Source organism: Euprymna scolopes, chromosome 22, assembly GCF_053919585.1.
Source record: "Euprymna scolopes isolate OS-2025 chromosome 22, ASM5391958v1, whole genome shotgun sequence".
In the NCBI taxonomy this organism is placed as follows: Eukaryota; Metazoa; Mollusca; class Cephalopoda; order Sepiida; family Sepiolidae; genus Euprymna; species Euprymna scolopes.
The window spans coordinates 27,311,988-27,331,050 of NC_136503.1; the positions used below are offsets into that span (position 1 = coordinate 27,311,988).

At 33.6% G+C, this 19,063-nt stretch overlaps 1 protein-coding gene across 1 annotated transcript in view; it reads left to right on the forward strand.

Annotated features, from left to right (window-relative positions):
* LOC145243921 (monocarboxylate transporter 13-like) overlaps window positions 1-19,063 on the forward strand; it is a 231,743-nt gene that overhangs the window by 196,434 nt on the left and 16,246 nt on the right. The window contains exons 3-4 of the mRNA XM_080107034.1: window positions 1,501-1,644; window positions 15,927-16,781. Of these exons, the coding sequence (XP_079963160.1) occupies window positions 1,501-1,644; window positions 15,927-16,781 (999 nt within the window). The remainder of the gene's footprint in view (window positions 1-1,500; window positions 1,645-15,926; window positions 16,782-19,063) is intronic.

A 19,063-nucleotide genomic window follows, 5' to 3' on the forward strand; every position in this document is an offset into this window, starting at 1 on the left:
TCTCTTTCGTCAAGTTCTGTTACGCTTGCATGCATGCTGCGGCGACTCTTTGCAGCTTCTGACCAAATTTCGATGTGTTGACACAGTCAAAACGACTTTTCTGTCTGCTATCCACAACTTTCATATCTCCGTCGCAATTCCCTACTCTCATCTCACGGCATTCAATGCAGTCAAGGAACACTGAACACCGGCAAAAGCTTACATTTGTTTTTATTCAATATGTAGCACGCACGCACACACACACACACACACACACACATATATATATATATATATATAAATATATATATATGTATATATATATATATATATTTAAATAATTATAAATCCGATAGGCTATACATATATGCATACATGTTTAAGTTGCGTTTTCGAGAGAAAATGCAGCTGAAACACGTATGCATATATGTAACCAATGAAACGTGTATGAATAAAGAAAGATTGTACTATAACAACGCTTTTCATTGATGACGTTTTGATAAACACCGGACTTTTATTGGATTAACGTGATACAATATTGATTCATTATGTAAGAAAATATTTCAAAACAAAAACGAAAATGACAGAATCATTGTCCACGACATTTGTTAACTACTTGCAAGCTTTTTGATTCGGTCAAATGATTTTGTCTTAGAATGAAACATTTTCTGATAGGTTTCTTCAACTTCATCGGAAAAATCATATCTATTACCCTTCATACAAATCTGCAATAAACTGTCAGAAGAAAACATCCAACAGGATATAAAGATTTGACAGCGTAGAAATTCAGTTGTGTTCAGTTTTCAGTCAAAGGTGCACAATTGGCTACATTTCGATAAATTTAAACTTGAACGTCGTTAACGCAAAGTCATGGATAATGATGGTCGTTATTTTTGAAGAATACTTGTTGATATTAAAAAATTCTGCCCAATAAATCGTTACATTAACTTTTTAAGTTGAAAATAACGCATTGTCCAATATCTTATTTTGGTAACAAATGTGATAAGAATCCTTGAAACTTCCTAAATAATCAATAGAAAAATTAAACATAAACAAAAAATATATTTATCCATATATAAAGCATTCTCCTAGGAATAAGTCCAAAACACCGAACGTCATTAATAAATAAAATATTGAGTTACAGTGAGTTGTAACTTTTGTCTAAATATACACACACACAAATATATATATATATATATATATATATATATATATATATATATATATTATCTTAGTAAAATAAAATGATGGTCGTAGTGAATCCATAATATAATCTATATACAAGTAAGCACATTTAGATATATGTATAGTTAAATCGTTTTGTAAAAGTGAGAAAACACGGGCTGGACCTAATTCTAATTTTGGGTAAATCCAATATGGCTGCCAACATATGTTTGAGTCGGTCATTAATTAAAATTACACATCGTCTATAAGATTTTATTCTGTTAATTCTGTATATATAAGTAAATACTTTTTTAAAATGATCCGATATTTCAGATATTTTTTCTTGTTTTTTGGCAGGCTTTCTTTCTGGAATTCTCATAAACCGGATTAATTGTGGACTGGTCATTATTCTCGGATCACTTGTTATGGGCGGATCCATAATAATCAGCTCCTTCGCTACAGGAGTCGTCTATATCACCTTAACTCTTGGTATATTTATGGGTAAGTGGTTTTTGTCTTATTCTACTACTAGCAGGACCCGTGGAATTTCTACGGAATAAGAAATGTATTTAATCAATAAATATGATATTTTTGGGGGCAGTGCAATTTTTTGCCTTGGGCTAGAGCAACCATAACACATAGCAAATATGCATTTATTTGCAATATAATATTTCTATGAAAATAGCGCCAGTGTATTTTAAGTATAAAACTGAGATAAATTAATAAGTACTGATAAATACTCAAGAAGTAATATTGTGCTACATAGTTCAATACAAATAATAAAATCGCATTGTAAAAGACAATTTTAATTTACTATTTTAATCCAGCACCCCTTGGTTCCTGCTTCTCTGGGTGTACTGACATGCAGAAATTTAAGTGTAATATGAATATCTTACTGCTCAACTCCCTGCATGATATCCCTGTGAATTTGGTCCCAAATAGTAGTTCCTTCCGTCAAATTGGCAATATGCCTTGTCTGGAGTAAATCAACGATAAAAATCGTCAGTCCAACAGCAACAAAACTTCTGAGTGATTATCAAAGACGTATAATCGACAAGTATGAACAACACATCGTCAAGTTGCACTAAGAAAGAGGATTTGTATCATATCATCTACTAAGTGTCAAGCGTTTTTTTTTTGTTTGTTTTTTTGTTTTTTTACAAATATCCATGTAGATGATTTTTATGTGATCTCTGAATCAAAATCATCGTATCTTAAATTTACTAATAAACTGCGTCCAAATAATATTTTGTGGCAAATGCTTGTCTGAGCTCCAACCCATGGTTCCCCTGGCTAAAATTTCACAGAAAACACTCGACTAGCTACAACCACTATCAATATTTTCGCTCACTCTTTATCTGTGCCTAAATCTAACTAGAGATTCCATGAACAAAATTTCATTCCTAGAACTGTTCACCTATAGAACATTATTCCACTGGCCTGTTCCCCAGCCGATGTCAATATGATAGCCTTCAGTTTCAATGTAAACAAGTCCTGGAGTAGTCGTCGTCTTAAATAATAATTATTCTGCCCAATTTACACCATTAAGGATCATTATACTACTATCTTACATTCATTACCCCTATCCTCGAATGGTCCTCGGGCCTTGATAAGTGGTAACTCCCTTGTAATATATATATATATATATATAATTATTTTTTTACTATAATAATTAAATACCTACAGATACTAGTGTTTCATCCTTTCGGGATTCTTCAGTGCAGGGTGTCACGATTACTACCAGTCGAACGATTCGAACCCCGCGACATCTCTGGCTCGATTAGCGGAGGCCGTATCCATTCGGCTACTATTAAGCGTGTGAAATAGCGTTGAATTTTAAACATTTTAATTTAAATGTTCATTACGTCAGACAGACAGTGATCAAATCGTTATACGATGATCTACGCATAAGAGCTAAATTGACCGACTTTTAATTCAACGGAAAGTGCTCAACGATAAGAAACGAATTTCTTAAAGGGGCTGTCATAATTATTTTTTTACTATAATAATTAAATACCTACAGACACTAGTGTTTCATCCTTTCGGGATTCTTCAGTGCAGGGTGTCACGATTACTACCAGTCGAACGATTCGAACCCCGTGACACGAGACATCTCTGGCTCGATTAGCGGAGGCCGTATCCATTCGGCTACTATTAAGCGTGTGAAATAGCGTTGAATTTTAAACATTTTAATTTAAATGTTCATTACGTCAGACAGACAGTGATCAAATCGTTATACGATGATCTACGCATAAGAGCTAAATTGACCGACATTTAATTCAACGGAAAGTGCTCAACGATAAGAAACGAATTTCTTAAAGGGGCTGTCATAATTATTTTTTTACTATAATAATTAAATACCTACAGACACTAGTGTTTCATCCTTTCGGGATTCTTCAGTGCAGGGTGTCACGATTACTACCAGTCGAACGATTCGAACCCCGTGACACGAGACATCTCTGGCTCGATTAGCGGAGGCCGTATCCATTCGGCTACTATTAAGCGTGTGAAATAGCGTTGAATTTTAAACATTTTAATTTAAATGTTCATTACGTCAGACAGACAGTGATCAAATCGTTATACGATGATCTACGCATAAGAGCTAAATTGACCGACTTTTAATTCAACGGAAAGTGCTCAACGATAAGAAACGAATTTCTTAAAGGGGCTGTCATAATTATTTTTTTACTATAATAATTAAATACCTACAGACACTAGTGTTTCATCCTTTCGGGATTCTTCAGTGCAGGGTGTCACGATTACTACCAGTCGAACGATTCGAACCCCGTGACACGAGACATCTCTGGCTCGATTAGCGGAGGCCGTATCCATTCGGCTACTATTAAGCGTGTGAAATAGCGTTGAATTTTAAACATTTTAATTTAAATGTTCATTACGTCAGACAGACAGTGATCAAATCGTTATACGATGATCTACGCATAAGAGCTAAATTGACCGACTTTTAATTCAACGGAAAGTGCTCAACGATAAGAAACGAATTTCTTAAAGGGGCTGTCATAATTATTTTTTTACTATAATAATTAAATACCTACAGACACTATATATATATATATATATATATATATATATATATATATATATATATATATATATATATATGAGTAAACAGTTAATAAAACATGTTAAAAAACACTTTGAAATGAGTTAAAAACATATTTAATCTAAAAAGGAAACACTAGATAAATGGATAGTCCTTAATCCACGGAGTTTCGAAGAAATACTCTCCTTCTCATCAGAGGGTAGAAATTAGCAAAATGCGGGATCGGATTTTGCATGCAAAAGTATTTGATGAAACAACAAGTAAGCAAAAGATCTTACTTGATAACAAAAAGTGAAGCAGAGGAAATATGGTAAAGAAAAAGGTGACTACATGTGAATGGATAGTCTGGTGGAAGATAAATAATCCAGTGACGGTAAAATCCAAATATATAACTTCAAGAAAGTTAATTGAATTTCCATTTGCACAAGTAAAATCCAAGGAAATCCCGTAATTAGAAAATGACCCAAAATAATCCAAAGGCCGAAATCCGTGGAATAATTCACAAAAATGTGTACAAGGGAAAAAGGGGAAAAATTCCAATAATATTAATAAAAAAAAAATAAGATATGCTTTTCACTCTACTGCCGAGACATAAATACAAATAAGAAAGATCAGAGAAGAAGACGAGGAAAAAAATTTATTATATATATATATAACCCAGTTGCACACTACCGGTTAGCATATAGTTAGATATATGATACTGGAAGAAGCTCGTTTAAAAATAGAAGCGCTTGTGTTTTCAAAGCCGACATTAGAAAAGCCTTGCGAATGTTAGTGAAATCTTGGCATCTGCATTGAACAGGTGCTCATTCTATTCATTCATTTCTTTTTCGGCTGTGTTCTTTTGTTCTTTCTTTCCTTGTTTTTATTCTTGATAAAAACAAGGAAAGAAAGAACAAGAGATGGTGACAATTTCAGCGTTTCCAAACTGCCGGGTAATAGAATTTATTCTTATGTGCATGGAGTTACCTACCGTACAAACTACAGTTTTGAAAAAAACTAACAAAATATAAACAGAAAAGAGAAGGGGGTTCGACATAGGCGTATGTAGGTAAAGATATTTGACATGAAAGAGAAACGAAAAGAAAATGTAGGATATTATGCCGTGTAATATACAATTCCAGATTAACATAAATAGATGCTTTACAGGTGAGGATAAAGGGTAGGTGGTTTATATATTTTTCGTATTTATCAGAGATATATTTATACCAAATTAAACTCAAATTATATATATATATATATAAATCATTGTCATTAGTTTTTATTTCGCTTTCGATTCAAGCTAATGCACCCAAGTCATGTGTATATATTTTTGTTATTTTTGAAATCGCAATTGTATAATATATAAGAATCGATAGAACATTAACTCTATAATAATATATACGAAATCTGCAAGAATTAAAATATCATAATTAAACATACTTTACGACCGGGCGTTCGTGCTAGCTTGGATAAATATTTTTACAGATTTAACAAAAGAAACTACAATAATATCAGAGCGTCTCCATTTACACTGAACATCTACAGAATGCCAACATCGATGTATTACATATGAATGAGGCCCCTGTGGAATGTCCACAGGTCCCGCTAGTTATTAAATAAAAATAGGTGTATTATATTTGTAGATTATACCGGTTTTATTGTCAAATTTTAAAAGAAATTCCTTAGTGAACTATTTCATCTATATTAAGTAAAATAGATTAATATTTTTAATCAGTAGAAAAACTGTTACTGTATGCATCATATATATGAACACATAAATATATAAGCGGTAAATTATACAATGGATGTTCCCTATGTATCATGTATAAACCGTATATGACATAAAAGTCACGTGAGTTAGATTTTTATTTAGTTCCTAGGTTTAGTGCTTTAATTCACATGTCATATCACTTGTCGACGTGGCCGCCATTGTTGTTTCGTAAAGGCCGCCAGTCGTGGCGGCAAAATTGCTCGTCGCCTAGAATATGAAATCAAATTCTTAACAGACTCTCTTCTTGATTAAAAAAAAACACAAACATCACGATATTCGTGTTGAACAGGTGTTCTATTTACTGAAGTCTCTACATGACAGTAGCTATGCAGGCCCCACTTATTTCTCTAAAGGCCCCACTTATTTCTCTTTACGAGTTACATGTGACTGTCGGCGTCACCAATGCGCTAGTATCTATTCTCTTGATAAAATAAATATTTTTCTCTCCACAACTTACTTTCTCGCGTAATTTCTGCGCCTTCGTTTGTTTGTTTTTACCTCTTAATCTCTCCTGACAGCTTCGTACTTGAACTCTCTGCAGTACATCCGAACTGAAAACCGACCTAAATCTGTCGCGCGAATAGAAATATAAAATAAGACATATGTCGAACTTTCATTTATATTCATTTTGTGTATTAAATATAAACCGTTAAACACCCGTTTCATCGTCGTAAAACGTCGGGTTGTTTTTATCCCGATAAACATGCCGTGCCACCCGTGTTTATGTTTATATTAAAGGTTTACTTTCAAAAAGACAGCACCAAAAAACACGTCTTTTTTACCTGAATCGCGCCAGGTAAAACAAACTCGAAATCATGTGATTTTATCAACTTAAGTCAATGTGACACTCAGACTTTTTGATTCGAACACGACTCTCATTATGTAATACATATATGAAGATAAAAAACAACAATAATAATAATAACAATAATGATGATAATTATAATAATGATAATAATAACAACGATAATAATAATAATAATAATAACAATAACAATAATAACAATAATAATAATAAAATAATAATAATAATAAAATAATAATAATAAAATAATAATAACAATAATAATAACAGTAGCAATAATAATAATAATAATAATAATGATAATAATAATGATAATAATAACAATAACAATAATAACAATAATAATAAAATAATAATAATAATAATAACAATAATAATAATAATAAAATAATAATAATAATAACAATGCGACAATAATAATAATAATAATAATAATAATAATAATAATAATAATAATAATAATAATGCGAAGACTTGGTAACATGATTAGCAAGTGTTTTCTTGTTGACAAACATAGAGGACACGGTCAGCATCCTGCGAATGTTGGCTTCTCTTTTAATTTCAGAAACAAGATCACAGATAAAATAACAGGTAACAGCTCTAATTCCAGATACAAAAATAAACATAGACCAAGCACAAGAAAGCAGTAAGAAACAGAACAGCAAACCGACAAATATTAGAAATAAGTGGGCTACTAAAGAAAACAGAATAATCATGCAATGCTTTTATGGGCTAACAGCAAAAGAAAAAAAGCTTCCCGAAACGAATGGAAAATCTATGGAATATATCCACTATATTATCAGGCAACAGAACAAAGAATTACATACGAAGCTAGACAGATCATCAATGGATATTGTTTGTCAAAATTTGAACTGGTGGAAAACCCACAAAAGACTAAGAAATGTCTCTTAGTGAACACCGATAGCTAGGAGATTGCCAAAACAGTAACACTGAAACCGAGCTAACTGAAAAAAGAAAAATCACGAAAATCACTGAGGAAAAAACAAAGGAAGTTAAAAATACTAAACGATTTATGTATGAGAATAAAACAAAAATACTGTCACTAGGAAACTAGCAGATAAAGAAATTAAAATTAGAAAGAGAAAATGTGAACAGACGTCCCCCATATATTGCAACAGATATTTTCGCAGATCTAAACAATTTAATATATGTATATCAGTAAGCATGAAATTAAAAACGGAACTAAAACAATGGATCTACAAAACACGCATGGGAAACAGGATCGCAAAAACAGATCATCAAACTTATAATAAAAGCTAAAAAATCACAGTAGAAGTGGGGGAAATTTGGGGCACAAGGAAAGCTAAATAAGAAACATTAAGAACTAAAACAAAAGATAACAGCAAGAGAGGGAAGACTGAGACAATACAAATACGAATCGAAGAAGTCCAAACAAAACAATGAAAGACAATTTATCAAATTGTGAACGGAGGAATAACCAACTCGGAACCAAAGAGAAACTAAAAAATTCTGGAACCAGACAAGAAGACGGACCCAATATTAAAACAGACGCACCAAATGGTTGAAAGACATGAAAATGACCACTAGGAAAATGAAGACAGAAAAAGAAACAGAAATTAATGAAGAAACACCCCGGGCGACCATGAGGAGCATGGCAAACTAGAGAGCACCAGGCCACGATGAGATACATGCATACTGATATAAAAATGCACGCTACTGCATGATAGACTGGTACTGTGGAAAATTTCTCCACTGAAAGGTAGAGGTTAACAAGGATTTTGCAACAATGGTTTGTTGCGACCTGTGACTAGGTAAAAATTGTAGAACCTTGTCGGTCTGGTAATAAGGGTAACGATTCAATTTCCTTCAACTCCAATCCCAAACTGAAATCACCACCAAAATTCAGTTCACTCCACCCCTCTTATAATCCAGTTAGCCAATCAAATAAGTTAAATGTAACATCTACCAATATAAAAAGAGGCATCGCCCACACAAAAGGTTTTTGCTGCCACTCTTCCTGAGAGTCGCAGGTAAGTGCTTCAAGTCTTCTCAACACCCTCCCACTCAACAGAAAACAAAATCAGTTGTTATTGATTTTGTAAAGCCTTCTCAATATACATATTCCTCATTCTTGATCCCCAGAGCAGTGGTGACAAACCCAATCCTTTTCATCTGGCGGAGCTGCACTGATCCCAACGCATCTAAAATGGAACCAGTTATCACATTGATCACAGCAGATCATGGCCGATCCGTCATCAGGTTTATTACATCCGGGACAAATCCAAACCTGCTCACTCTCCTGTACTAAAGTGGGTTCCTCAAAACTGGTTTCTGACCAAGAAATTCCTTCTATGGACTCCCAGTCATCATAACTAGGTTCCGGACCATCCTCTTGTGGTTCATATTCCGCATGTAGTTCTAGCGGATATAGATGTTTAAGAGAATATGTTCTCACACTCCCATCACCCCGTCGTATCTGTGCCGACCGTACCATACCATCGTCTCCCGGAAACAATTCTTCTACTCTCCCCAATGCCCAGAAGGAATTTAACCAAGTTTTCCTGAACTTGGTCTACTTTAGAAAGCCACTCGTTTATGTTGTCTGTGGTGTTCTTCAAGGCACATGCATCCACTGCGACTCTTTTCTTTAATTTTTCTAATGTGTATCCGATAATGTTTTTATATCTTTCCTCCGTATCCAAAAGGGCCTCAAGAAGGTGATCCGGTTTTTCTTGCATTCCTAAGGAATCCTCAAGGGAAGACATTTGTTCCGCGGCCATAATAATAAAAAAATAACAGAAGAAAAAAAGGGGGGAAAAAATGCACAAGGTCTGCAGATCAATGTTGCAAAGTGTGGAAAATTTCTCCACTGAAAGGTAGAGGTTAACAAGGATTTTGCAACAATGGTTTGTTGCGACCTGTGACTAGGTAAAAATTGTAGAACCTTGTCGGTCTGGTAATAAGGGTAACGATTCAATTTCCTTCAACTCCAATCCCAAACTGAAATCACCACCAAAATTCAGTTCACTCCACCCCTCTTATAATCCAGTTAGCCAATCAAATAAGTTAAATGTAACATCTACCAATATAAAAAGAGGCATCGCCCACACAAAAGGTTTTTGCTGCCACTCTTCCTGAGAGTCGCAGGTAAGTGCTTCAAGTCTTCTCAACAGTACAAAATCTGAGAAAAATAGAAGTACCAGAATGGAATGTCAGAGTCAAAACCCGACGGTAATACATCAAAGTGCTGACAAAAATATGACCTTCAGCAACTACAAACCGATAATCTGCTTATCAATCTTAACGGCACAATTGAGCGAAGACATCTACCACTTTCGTAACACCCGTAGAATGCTATCCGAGGAACAAAAAGGATAATGGAAAGGAAAACGAGGGACACACGACTTATTTACGTGGATCAACAGATCTTCAAATAGTAAAAAGCCTGAAAAAAAATAAGCATGGCTTTGATTTACTAAAAGAAAGCTTAACACAAGATCCTTCAAACATGGATAATTGAATACATAAGAATGTACAATATATCTGATATGATTATTAATATCATTAAGAAAGCAGTGAGAACATGGAGACTGGAACCGACAGTTAGAGGGCAATGCCTAACTGAGATAAGAAGAGAGAAGCATTTTCGAAGAAGACGATATTATGACTACTGTGTATCATGGCCATAATGCCACTCAACTACATACTTAGAGAATGTGATACTGAATACAAGTTTACAGGCACAGAACAAAGAATAAACCACTTCATGTATATGGACGACCTGAAGCTACTTGCAAAAATGCAAACAGAAAACTGGAAAAACTGATAAACACAACCAGAATACCCAGTCAAGAAATTGGAATGCAATTTGGAATTGAAAAGTGTACACTATTAGGCATTAAAAAATGAAAACTAGAGACATCAGAGGGTATGGAACTGCTCAACCAGGGGAGATGAAGACGTTTTGTGAACGTTTTGGGCACTTAAAAATATTTTGGGAGCGCCGAGGTAGACACGATCAAATCTGCGAAAACGAAATAGAATACTGGAAAAGAGTACCTGAGAAAAGCAAGTAAACGCTTAGAAACAAAAACCATACATTACAAATCCAATTAAAGGAAGTAAATATCACTGATTAGATAACCCTAACTATTCACAGGCTGAACCGAAGAAAAACTTAGACGTCTTGATTAGAAGACGAATTAATGACAATGCATTATGCATTACACCCAAATATGAAAGGGGACACAAGGGAAGATGAATGATAAATGTTGAAGACTGTAGAAACAACAAAAAAGGATTTTAAAAATACATAAGTCAGGACACAGAAAGATTGAGCATCGCAACGTGAGACATCTTCAAGAAGAACAATAAAGGAAACGAGGAAACCAGAAACAAAACAAGAAATGAAAAGTGGAAAGAGAAAAAGCTGTATGAACGATTCATAAAAATAGCAAAACACGTGGACATGGCTAAGAAAATTAAGTATAAACAAAGAAACAGAATCTCTACTGTCAGAACAGAACAACGCAATTAGAATTAACCATAATAAAACTGTAATAGATAAAACACAGAAAAACAGCAAATGTAAACTAGTGGATGAAGAGACGAAACAATATAATAAATGAATACAGCAAATTAGTCCAAAAATATAAGAACAGGAATCACTGCGTAGAGAAGACAGTGCACTGGGAGCTCTGCAAACAACTGCATTTCGAAGTTGAAGACAAATGGTATGCAAACAAACCGGAGATAGTACTGGAAAGCAAGAACTACAAAATCCTTTAGGATATGGAGGTAGAAGCAGATAATCTCATCAAAACAAGAAGACCGGACGTCATAATAATTAACAAGAAGTAAAGAAAGTGTCAAAGAAAGATATTTCCGTCCCAGTAACCTACAAGGTGAAAATCAAAGGGACAGAAGAACGGAATTACCAGAGAACCAAAAAGAATATGAAAAATGAAGAAAATCAATATAATACGATAAATTGTAGGAGCCGTAGGAACAGTCCCAAAAAACTTGGTAAAAGACTAAGAGAAATCAAAATTAAGAAAAAGACTATTACGGGCAGTAAGGCTGTAAACAACCGAAATTTTAAAGAAAACACTCGAATGCGGCAACTATTCTACATAAAATACACACAGTAACTGACCGCGTAGAATCTAAAACAGAAGTAAAAGAAAAAGCTAGAAGAATACAATATAGAACCAAGAAAAATGAAACCGCAAATTTGTATGTTAACTACTTCTCTCCCAAAAAGAAATTATAGTGTCAGCATCGACTGGCACGATACAAAATACTCGAGAAGAATCAAGGAAGATGAAAAAGAACGAGGACAGAAAGCACAAACCAGACCTCCACTGGATGAATGCGAAGAGAACTGGGACCTTGGGGAAACTTGTTGTCACCCAAGTTCTAGTGAAGACGAATGGTCATTTTCAAGGAGAAGTCAAAGGAAAGCGTTTGTTGCGATAACACAAATTTATTTACGAAGGTTATTGAAAGAAGTGCTAGAATTGAATTATTGAAAGAGTGCTAGAAATTTGGAAGGACTTGTTGTCACCCAACCTCAAGGGAACACCATAAGTTGTTGTCGATGAGTAATCGCTGTTGGTGACCTGTGTAAGTTCTTGAATACGGAGCCTAACGCATACAAGCTACGAGCAAAAGCCAGACATACAGAAACTGCTACAGATGTAAAACACAACGGGCAGTGTCTTTGCTCTAATGTCCCTGTTATGAATTAGTCCTTTGTAAACGACGCTAAATATTTTAATAATTATTATTTATTTACTTACTTATCTACCTTTAATCATTTATCGTTATCGTTATATATTAATTCATGTTTTTTATACGTTCGCTTGTTTGTTTATTATTTTTAACACAGTCTTTGTGTTTCCAGAAGATGTTTCCGTACACACATAATTCCCTGCTGAATACACACACACCTGTGAGTGCGCACACACACGCGCCCACGCACGCTCTCTGAACAATCACCACCAACACCACCACCACCACCACTCCATAACCCTACCTGCCCACCCCTTCCTTCTTTCCGTAAACAGAATATTTCCACCTTGCAAGATTGTGATTGACTGGTTAAGAAGTACCGATTGTTGGAACAACCTGTGAAGTGACGTCGAAAGTTACACAAGCCAGATTGTTACTCGAATTGAAGGAAGACCGTTCAGCTACGCAAAATAAATATATATCCTTTTTACGGGATCATATTGTTATAGTGATCTACTCTATTCCGCCACTGTAAGAACTTTTCTCGACTCTATGAATGATGAACTTTATGACTAAGTAGTGGAAGTGAAAAACACCCTTTGGAGACAATATGCTCTTTACTTTTGGTTCAATCAATTTCGTATTATTAACCATATGTACATGTTATTTAATTTAATAAACGATTATTAAGGCTGATCTCTTTCTCTCTCTCTCTCTCTCTCTCTCTCTCTCTATATATATATATATATATATATATATATATATATATATATATATATATATATATATATACTACTTAATTTACTCACATAAAATTAATATACGAAAGTATAAATTTATGCGGAAACTTTAAGTATTTACTTCAAAAGTGCTCAATACGTAGGTAGAGCTAGTTAGTAAGTTATAAAATATATATGGCGATTAAGCTACACTGAATATTCCGCGTTTCATCCACTCTATGACTCTTCAGGCTTATGCGCATAAGAGTAGATGAAACGCGGAATATTCAGTGTAGCTTAGTCGCCATATATATTTTATAACTTACTATATATATATATATATATATATATATATATATATATATATATATACTAGACTAGACTACCCATGACCCGTTAGGTCAGTATGATATATTACCTATGGAATTCATGTATGAGCGTGACACTCGTGACGTAAAGGAAATAGTTTATTTTTTGACATAACAGAAACATTTCTATGAAAGTATATTAAAATGAAAGAAGAATATAGATACATTTCTATGAGTCGTTCTGTTTATTATAATTGATTATTTTTAAAAAAAATTACAGTTACTGAATTACTGAGTTACTGAGTGGTTGGTCATACTTATAGGTGAATGTGCACTGAACAGATACCATAATACTTATTATAGTTAAATTCAAATTTTTATATATCTGCTTTTTTTTTTTACATCGTTCATTTCTGTATTACGTTAAAGTTATTTTAAACCCCACTCTTCCCATGTTAAATAATAATAACGTTAATATTTCAGCGTCCAAATTGTTCTTTTGTTTTTTGTTTATTTTAAACCCAACTCTTCCCATGTTAAATAATAATTTCGAAATAATAACGTTAATATTTTAGTGCGCAGGTCATGCGCTCATGAGCAACCGGATGTCGTAAACCGGAAAGTGGGTTACATACATCGTTACAAGATCATTTGAGTTTTATAATTATATATATATATATATATATATATATATATATATATATATATATTTATATATATATATATATATATATATATATATATATATATATCGCCTTGATTGTCGTACAAAGGGTCGGGTTTCAATCCTGGCTAAGGTAGTTGCCTGTCTAGCCGCACTGATGAGCTGCGAAACAGCGAAACAGTACTGTATGTGGATGACTATATATATATATATATATATATATATGACTCTTAATCACCATTCAAATAAAATTTTCAATATATGTGCTAAAAAGCAAAATACGTGTTTATTCATAGCTGAACATTTTGCAAACTGCATTTCATTTCTTCTGATGACATGAACCATTATGTAAAATCCATGGATTAAGGAAATAAACATAATTTTTCTCTATATATTCCTTGTTTTAAAAAATAAATTCTTAACTTAAATATATGTTTTAATTTACAGAATTTAACTTTGATCATTAAACTTTATATATATATATATATATATATATATATATATATATATATATATATATATATATATATATATATATATAATACAGAGAGAAAGAAGAGGTTGAGAGATTAATGATTGTGAAATTATCAATCAATTCCTCATAGGAGAAAATACATAACAAAACGATATATACATATATATATATATATATATATATATATATATATATATATATATATATATATATATATATATATATGTACGATCGTTTCGGAAACGATATCCTGTTATTCATTCGATATTTAAAAATAAAACGATCGAGAAATAAGTAAAATATTTCTAGATATCGTCTACTCATCAACATAATTAGAAGGGGTGGGAGTCCTTACCATTCTATTGTCTTTTTCCAGCGATGAAAAATAACTGTGCACAGGTGCCCGAGCCGCGTTTTAGCATACGCTGGTCGTTCCTAAAGTAAAAACTCCTATTTAAAAAAAAACTAAAATGTATATATATATATATATATATATATATATATATATATATATATATATATATATATATATATATATATATATATATATACTGGTTTATTGCATCCCAATGACCAAAAAGAATGGATTTTAATATTTTTATTTTAACAAATGTCGATATATTTTTCCTTTACCATTGCGCGTTTTGTAATTTTTTTTTATTTGTTCCTATGGCGGCAATTTAGTGGCGATCAAATATTGATAAAATTGATACAGTATTTCAAAACAAAAAATAATGAATGTGCTTTAGAAAGACGAGAAGAACGGCAAGCCAAAAATATGAACATCTCATTTTAAAGTTTACAATCAGAAAACCCTTCCCTAAGAAAGACCTCTGACACCAAGGGAGTTTTTTCACACTTTTAACTTGCCATTTTTCTCATCTTTCCTAAGCGCTCTTCTTCAAGTCAATGTTTTGGAATATTGTGTGTGCTCTTATTAATAGTTGATCGTCTCTGAAAAACAGAAAAGTAAACCAAGAACAATATTTTGTGTCACACGTTACGAAACGTGCGTAAGGTTGTAGTGAAAAAAAATATAGTTCATTGCGAAAATAAGAAAAAATAAACAAAAAATATGTTCTGTCCGTATTCTTTTCTTTTGTCATTGGGATGTAAGTAATCCGTATAGATGCTCTTAAGCTGGATACTTAACACCATTGTGCTTGTTATTTGAAACGATTTAGACGATATTATAAGGGATAAATCTTTTAAAATATTATTTTTATATAAACTCAGGAAATATATATTGCTAAAAAGAAATATTTTTATTTTTATTCTTTTAGGATGTGGTGGAAGTTTTATCTTTGTGGCCTCATACATTGGCACTGGACTGTATTTTGGCGAACGTGGCCAATACGCAATCGCTGCTGTTTCACTCAGTGTACCACTCGGCTTCCTCGTCTATCCCCTACTCATGACTTGGCTGATCAACCTCTTCAAATGGCGCGGGGCCCTACTTATTCTGGGAGCTCTTTCTCTTAATGGGATCCCCTTCGGCGTCATCATCTGGCTGGCGAGTTCGGCCAAGAAGGCAAAGATGGAGCGTGGAATCGTATCAAACCTTGCCAGTCAGAAGACCGGCATCAAGTCCAGCGTACTCAGTATTGGTCGGATTCACACATCAACATTCAGCAGCACCGTCGACCTGGATGAAGGGGACAGCACTGCGCGCCTTTGTCGCGAGATCCTCTACAATAAGACTTTCATCCTGTTCATGTGTTGCTTAAGTCTGCTAATGAGCGCTGTCACCATGGTTTTCAATTCTCTCTCCGACTTTTGCATTGAGCTCGGCCTTACCCGAATGGACAGCGCCTTTCTTCTCATGCTTTTCAATATCCCGTCTGCCTGCGCCCGATTCCTGACCAGCATACTCCTGCGATTGACCAGCATCCCTTCGCAGTATATATTCGCAGTGACGGTGACTTTATTTGGTGCAATACTCGCCACCCTTCCACTCGCCTACAATTTCGCCACAACAACAGTCATCATCATCTTTTCCGGTCTCATGCAGGGTCCGTGTACAGGGATCTACACTTGTGTCATAATTAAGCTAGTTGGACTCAATAGATCGGCATTGGCCCAAGGAATCACCGATACCACATACGGAATAATCACCGTTATTGTTGGCTATTTAGGGGGTAAGAAAAATTTTCAAACAGTCTCTCCGATTCCTTCACCTTTCATGTCATACAAATCCTTACAACATCTATATAAATTATCATTATTTAGTTAAATGTTCGTCATATACCATTTCAAAAAAATACGTAGACGATATTTATAGCACGTTTTAAAGAATACGTTAAATGTCCCTCGTGTTCGTGCCATGGATTAATTGATACCCTCTCCGGCTTAAAACCCACCAGTTATGAAATGCTAATGTAGAAAGATATATACATTATCTAAATATCTTATCATTGTTTCCTTCTCTCCCGGGCACGAATCCAATCTAATTATAACCCCTACTGGAGGAAAATAAGCCTTTTCTTATTACAGCTATCCCAAATAACATATAATTGTTTTCATTCTCTCCTGAGCACTAACCCAGTCTAATCGTAAACTAGCATGAATGTGTTTACGAAAATGCTTTATTGTCATCGATGGTCTATCATTTCCATCGTTTCTGTTAGACACTAACATTGGTTTATGCTAGCTTGACGAACAATTTTATTATTCTAATTCAACTTATATAGTTAGTTTCTTCATCTCTTCATGACATTCACCTCGCCTCACAGGTGTTTATTTGAGAAATGCAAACATATTTTTTTTGGGTAATCTCTATTTTTTAGCAATTTCTCTAAAGAGTATCCCTGTTCAATATTACATTTATAAGCATTCATTGATGGCTATAAAAACTTTATAGTTACGAAGAAATCAAATAAAACGTCCATCTTGTCCATCTCCCGAAAAGTACTAAGTGTTTAGAAACACTTATAACTCTTACCAAGAAGTAAAGGTTGTCCTATTTTGTTACACCTGCCAAAAGTACAAAGTTACTCTTGCAAAAAAAAACAAAGTGGTCCGAAATTAGTGTTACTTTTATCAAGTGATCTGAGTATATTTTTTTACGTTACCAAAAATAACAAAATGGTCGTTACATCTACAAACAGTACAAAGTGACCCGCATTCATTTTACCTCACCAAAAATTACAAAATGGCCTGAATCATTTTCACTCCCACCAAAAATACAAAGTGGCTCCACATTCCAACTAACAAAAATTACAAAATGGCTCGAAATTATTGTTACCTTACGAAAAATTACAATGAACCGAATTTTTTTTTTTTCAAAAACTTACAAAGTGGATCGAACTTTTTTTTTTACTTTTTGAAAATACTAAGTTGTTCGGATTCTTTTTATCCAACACTTACAAATTGATCGGATTCTTGTTATATCTAACAAAAAGTACAAAGTCGTTCCAAATTTTTCATATTTCTACCAAAATGTATAAATTTGTTCCATTTTTTTTAATGGTGTTAAAAATATAAAACGGTTCGAAATTTTTGTTACTTCTACCAAAAAAGTACACAGTGCTTCGAAATTTTTTTTACATATTCCAAAAAGTACCCCGAAATTCGTTTAATCTTATCAAAAGGTACAAAGTAGTCCGAAATAGATTTTATCGTGCGGAAAATTATAAAATAGCTCGGAATCCTTCTTACCCCTGTCCAAAACTACAAAATGACCCGACATTCTCTTTATTTTATGAAAAAAAATCCACATTGACTAATTTTTTTTAACTTTAATAATAACTACAATCTGGCCGAATTTCTTTTTACCTCAACCAAAAAAAATAAAAGGTGGGCCAAATTCCTTATACTTTACCGATGTATTCGTTCAGTCTCGAAGAAAAAGCAGAAAGTAGGGGCATCTGCGCGTGTAATTGTGTGGCAAGGGTTGCGCAATCTTCTACTACACTCTTCATGAATCGGCACTGCTTAAGTCCAGTGAGTAGAAGTCCTGTGCGACTGGAAACAAGCAAAGAGCACATACAGCACTTTGAAGTCTCTAGTGGTCACCCATCTGGTACTGGCCAGGCTCACTGTTGCTTAACTTCGGTGATTTGACAGGAACCGGTGTGTCAAACGTGATTATGCCGTACCAAAATGAAAACATGATACAATATTCTTATTAGGCTACCAAAAGTTAAAACTGGTTCGACAATCTTTTTAACTTTACCAAAAATTACAAAGTGGTCCAAAATGTTTTGTTTTTTTTTACTTCATTAAAACTAACAAATTCTTTGGAATTCTTGTTACCTCTACCAAGAAAATTGCAAAGTGTTTGGAATTGTTTTTAGCTTACCAAAACTTACAAGCGGCCAGAAAGTTTTGTTACCGCTACCAAAATGTTTAACAATAAAAGAATAATTATATATACGTAAACTATCACGAAGTTTATGAGGCCGAAGCATTTTGCGCCATG